We start from the raw sequence: 6,410 nt of genomic DNA, 5'->3' as shown, positions 1-6,410 counted from the left end.
GCTAATCTTAGGTCGACTTCCTATTTTCACGCAATGTAATCAGTATCTTCATCTTATCGGTCATTACAATCTCTGATTTTAATAGAGATCCCTTCAATCTTATGAGTGATATTACAGAAAACCTTGCCGCTTAGCATGTATGTGAAAAAAGAATTCTTTCGATCTCTCCTGTAGCTTAATGGTAAGAGCACTCAGCAGGCAATCAGTGGAGCTGGGTTCCATCCCCAGCGGAGTAGAGAAAATGAATCTTTTTACACAAATAAAATTCAATTTATAAACACTTTATGTTTATAAATAAAATAAAATAATTTTTAAATAAAATAAAAAATTGTATTGACAAATACAACTTAAGGGACACCTGTATTTTATTTTTGAATCAATTTTAAAGGGTGACTTTAAAACAATCTTCTTCTCCTCTGAGTGTGATCACTCAACCGAGAAAAAAGTGAAAAAAAATCTGTTCAAAATCAACAATTCTCAGTCATTCGATCAGTAATTTGAACAAGTTACATCAGAAGCATTAAATTTTTTAATTTATTTTCCATTAATAAAGCCAATCTGTTAATAAAAACTGCATCTTTTTCTGAGTTGTCCTAACTATAGCCAAGCACTTTATTTCTGCGTTATGGCTTTTACGATCTCAAAAAAAAAAATTGTATCATAAATTTTCTCACTTCGCGTGTGAGACACTTATAATTATTGATGTCAATCCTCAGAATAATTATCCCTCCTCTATTTATAATTTACTCCAGTCTTAAGAGATTCTTGCAAAGGTATTTAATAATAGTATCTTTTCTGTATGTCGAAGGTGAACACCTTGGTTGTTTTTCAAAAGAAAAATGAATTGAAATACGAATTAAATAATAATTTTCAATAAATAATAAAATATTGAAAATGAGTAGCAACGTGAATTTTTATTTTAAAGTATCTTTTTTTTACGTGATCATAAGTTTTGATTTGTGCCTGAGTGGAGGGATATCTTCTAAGATTGACTTTGGCCAATATGAAGGACGAAGGCAGGAACCGAATTTTAATAGTGGAACTTTGAAGGCAGTTATTGATGGAAATCGCGGTTTCTCACAGCAGGGGCAAAGAGGGACGAATTATGACGCTAATTCGTTTTCAAGAAGAGGACAAGCAAATACAGGACGTGTGAGTTGGGAAAAATTTATTTATTTGTTTATTATCAGATTTATTGGATTTTTTATACACTTTTCACCTTATTTTTACTTTTTGGGATTATAAAAAATTTAAATTTGAACTCCCTTCGCTTTGCTGGGAATCGAACCCAGGTCTTCCGATTACCATTCGAGTGCTCTACCCACTAAGCTACTTGGGAGTTTAAGCAAATAATCGTTTATTTACCATCCCCGATGAAAACATAGATTTCCTATATTTTATATCTATAACTCGTTCAAAAAAAAACTTTGCTGTATAGTATATATGTGAAAAAAAATCAAAAAAGATTCTTTTTTTATCTCTCCAGTAACTTAGTGGGTAGAGCACCCGACCGGCACACAGTGAGGCAAAGAAAACGTCCGTGGGCAAATGTCATGGCCGACTAAAATTTGTTTTTGATTTAATAACAAAAATGATGAAAATTTTTTTTTTAATTTTGAAGTACAATAGAACCTTGATTATCCGGCCTTCAATTATCCGAGGCTCCGCGTTATCCGAGGCTCCGCGTTATCCGAGGCAACGGGACTCATCCAAGCACTCCGCAGTAACCGAGGTGTATGCTCGGTATAATGCGCGCAATAGTTTTCAATTATTAATAAATTAATAAAAATAAATCCACATTCGTAAGTTGTTTACTTTTATTTGCTTAATGTTTATATTTATTTTTCTATTTAAAATATATCAAAAATAGATAACTCTTCCGAATTTTGCACTTCTTCCGTATTATCCGAGGTATCTCCTCCTCCCCACATTACTCAACAATCAAAAATACCTAGAAAACTGAAAGCAACTATCAAAAAATATGTCCAATAGCAATGCAAATGTTAAAAGATTTATTGAATTTGTTATAAAAAAATAACTGAATGAAAAAGATTTCATAAGAATTGGTGACGATTCTTCACTTGATTCGCACTAAATTTAAACAGTTTATGGACAAAAATAATTTCTTAGTTTAATTTAAAAAAGTTAGTAAATAGTTTGTTATTTTAAAAGAATTTTTTATAAACAAATGTGCATATCAGGTATTTTTTATAGAATAAATCAAGTTTTCCTATCGAATCCACCATATATTCCTTGGAAATAAAACCTGAATATCATATTTGGTCACTAAATGAAAGTTAATAATTGTTTAATCTACCTTAATTAACAAATGCATTATTTGGTTATTTTCGTATATACAAACTTGATTTTTTCAACGAAATTAAATGTAAATAACTAAATTCTAAATTCTCAAGAATATTTTGATTACAGTAAACAATTTATTATTGTAAAAAACAATTTTTTAAACAAATTATTATAATTTTATATATTTAAGAATAAAACACTGTTTTTTCACGGAGTTAACAGCCAGTTATTTAGCAATGATTTTTCTCTATTAATCAATAACATTTGATAATTGTTTAACCTAACTTAATTAACAAATGCATTATTGGGCTATTTTTCAACATTCAAACTTTTTGTTTTTGTGTAATCAACTGTAAATAACACATTTTTTAAGTTTCTTTAATAGTTTGATAACGATCCCCTATTTAAAATTTTATTAACAATTTAGTAAACAAATTTTTCTCGTCTAATGCATTTGTAAACTAAAATTTTTTTTAATGGAATATAATTAAAATTACTCAAGATTCAAGATTAATTACTTTAGTTGAAAATCCATCTCTTAGCTTGAACTATATCATTTTTTCTACAAAATTAATCTTCTTGGTTAAAAATAATTTTTTTTTTTTTTTTTGAAAAGAAATCTTTCTAACTGAAAATTTTTCCGAACATTTATATTCAATCTCGTTCATAGAGAATTCAACTTGTTTTTTAAATGAAAAATCATTTTCGGATGTTAAAAATTCTTTATTTTAGTAAAAAATTTATCACTTTAGTTTCTTTAACTAAAAAATTAACTATTTCATTATTAGTGAAAATTGTATCTTTTTTATTGAAAATTATCTTGCTTGTTGGACATTTATGAATTTAACTGAAAATTTTTTAAACCACTTTAGGTTGAAAATTTATCTGTTCTCATTGAGAATTCATCTTTTTGGTTTAAAAATTCATATTTAGAGATTGAAAATCCAACTGTTTTGTTGAAAATTCACCTTTTTAACTTAAGGATTGAACACTTTGATGAAAAAGTAAATTATTTGATAAAAATATAATTTTCTTAAAAACTCGTATGTACAGGCTGAAATTCAACTATTTATTTGTAAATTAACTTCTTTTTTGAAAATTCAACTAATTCGTTGAAAGTTGAACTACCTTGTTCACAATTAATTTATTCGATGGAGTCTTAATAATTTTAGTGCAAAATTCATTTATTTGTTTGAAAATTAATTTCCCAAGTTCAAATTTCAAATATTTTTTTTGAATTTATCATTTTTGTCAATAAAATTATTTTTAGAGGACGGGAGAACAATTTGAAAAATTAAAAAAATTTTGAATAAAATTGGTAAATTTTGGATTAGAAAAAGACACATTTTCGACGAAGAATTTTCAGCCAAGAAGATTAATTTTCAACTAAAAAATATAGATTTTCTACCAAAAATGAAACATTTACATTTTTAGTTAACGAAATTTATTTTAAACAAAGACAAATATTTTGAAAAAAAGTTCAAGTTTTAAACAAATTTTCAAGCAACAAAAGAATTTGAATTGTAAAACTCTACAACTAGTTTATTTCTAGAACATAATGAAATTTTTAAACAAAAAACTAAATAAGTTCTCAATGAAAAAAGATAAATGTTCAATCTAAAGTGATTGCAAAAATTTTCAATCACGAAAAAAATTAATTTTCGTTGAAAAGTTAATTTTTAACAAAAAAGATTAATTTCCAACTAAAAAAAATTTGCAACTAAAACTGAAATAGTGGAAGAAGTTAATTTACAAACAAATAGATGATTTATCAACTAGAATAATAAATTTTCGACCAAAAAGATGAATTTAAAAAAACACCTAAATTTCTAACCAGAAAGGTGAATTTCCTACCAAGAATATTAATTTTTCACCAAAAAAAGACAATTTTCAATCAAAAAGATGGATTTTCAACTGCGAACATTAATTTTCTATAAAATACATAAATTTTTCACCAAAATATTGAATTTTTTGCTAACAAGTTAAATTTTTAACCAAAAAGATGAATTTTCTTCCAAGATCAATTTCCCACCAAAAATAAAAATTTTCCAAACAAAAGTATTAATATTTAAGCCAGAAAATTAAAATATTAAAAAACAAAGAAAAAATTGAATTTTTCAGGAAATAATTCAATGTTCAACCAAATGAGCGAATTTTTAATCAAGAATATTAATGTTTCACCAAAAACACGCATTTTCAACTAAATATGCATAAGAATTTTCAACAAAATAGTTAAATTTTTAAAATTAAAATTTTAAATGAAACAAGAAATAGTTAAACATTTAGTTAAAAAAATGTTTTCAAGAAAAGAAGACGAATTTTCAACAAAATAAATTAATTTTCAACCAAATAAATACATTTTTAATAAAAATGATAAATATTTCACATAAGAAAAAGAATTTTAAACTACGAGCCTTAGTCTTATACCAAAAAAATTAACGTTGGACAAAATATATTAATTTTTAACCAAATAATTAAATTTTCAACTATAAAAGATCACTTTTCAAATGAATGTCGAGTAATTAAATTTACATTTAAAAACATTATTTTTCAAATAAACAAGGAATGAGTTTTCAACAAAACATTGTAACCAAGAATATTAATTTTTTTACAACAAACACTAATTTTAACAAAATACAAGAATATTTCTATTTTCTTATATTTATATTTTTTAATGAATTTTCGACCAAAAGGATGAATTTGAATGAAAGTGATCAATTTCTTCTACAAAAAAATAAATTTTCAATAAATTGGTTGAACTTCTAACCAAAGAAATAAATTGTTTTATCAACAACAAAAAAAAAGAATCTTTAACCAAATTTATACATTTTTAATCAAGAACATTAATTTTCAAATAAAATTATGAATCATTCCAAAAAAATTAATTTTCAACCAAATTAATTGACTTTCTGACCATAATGATGAATTTCCAAACAAAAAGATTATTTTTCTGTAAAAAAGACGAATTTTCCACAAAAGAAATAAATTTTCAGTCACAGAAATAAATTTTTAAGAAAAATGATCAATATTTCATAGAAAAAATTAATTTTTAATAAAAATGGTGAATTTCTAATCAAAAAGATAAATTTTCAGCAAAGAAAATTAATTTTCTAACAAAAAAAGACGAATTTTCAACCAAAAAGATGAATTTTCAACCATGAACAGTATTTTTCTAAAAAATACATGAATTTTCAACCAAATAGTTGAATTTTCAACTTTTAAAATATTAATTTTCAACTCGAAATGAAACGAGTTAATTTTTAGTTATGGAAATTATTTTCAACCAAAAAACAAAAAATTTTGAACTACATATTTCAGTTTATAACAAACAAACAAAACATTTTTGCCTGAAAAATGAATTTTCCCCGAAATAGTTGAATATTTTTTATCAAAGAAATACATTTTTAATCAAGAACAATAATGTTTTCCTAAAAAAGAAGAATTTGCAATTAAATATTTACATGAATTTGTAACAAAATAGTTGCATCTTCGATATATAAGTTTTAAATCAAACATGAAATAGTTCAACATTCTGTTAAACAAAATTTCAAACAAACAAGACGAATTTTCAACCAAATAAATCAATTTTCCAAAAAATAAATACATTTTTAACAAAAATTTCTAATCTTTTACTCAACCTAATGAATTTTCTACCAAAAAAATTAACTTTGAACAAAATACATCAATTTTTAATCAAATCGTTGAACTTTCAACTATAAAAGACCAGTTTTCAACCAAATTTCAAAAAATTAAATTGAAACATAAAAAAATAATTTTTAATCAAACAAAGAATTTTCAAAAAAATATTGTAAACAAGAAAATTCATTTTTTAACAAACAACCTTAATTTAAAAAAAATAGATGAATGCTTATAGCTAAAAAAGATCAAAGTTAAACTAAAAATGGAACAATTAAATTTTCAATTGAAAAACATAATTTTTAACAAAAAAATTAATTTTCAACAAAATAGTTTCTTTTTCAAAATGTAAATTTTAAATCAAATATGAAATAGTTTAACATTCTGTTAAAAAAAAGTTTTCAAACAAACAAGACCAATTTTCAACCAAATGGATCAATTTTCAAACAAAGAAATACATTTTTAACAAA

The 6,410-nt window shown here is 24.2% G+C and overlaps 1 protein-coding gene across 2 annotated transcripts in view; it reads left to right on the top strand.

Annotated features, from left to right (window-relative positions):
• Positions 1-831: 831 nt before the first annotated feature.
• LOC117178330 (collagen alpha-1(I) chain-like) overlaps positions 832-6,410 on the top strand; it is a 17,685-nt gene continuing 12,106 nt past the window's right edge. For both annotated transcript variants that reach the window (XM_033369741.1, XM_033369740.1), the window contains exon 1: positions 832-1,152. In XM_033369741.1, the coding sequence (XP_033225632.1) occupies positions 895-1,152 (258 nt within the window). In that variant the 5' untranslated portion in view covers positions 832-894. The remainder of the gene's footprint in view (positions 1,153-6,410) is intronic.

The sequence above is a fragment of the Belonocnema kinseyi genome, chromosome 8 (genome assembly GCF_010883055.1).
Source record: "Belonocnema kinseyi isolate 2016_QV_RU_SX_M_011 chromosome 8, B_treatae_v1, whole genome shotgun sequence".
Taxonomy (NCBI): Eukaryota; Metazoa; Arthropoda; class Insecta; order Hymenoptera; family Cynipidae; genus Belonocnema; species Belonocnema kinseyi.
This window is presented reverse-complemented; position numbering and strand designations above follow the sequence as displayed.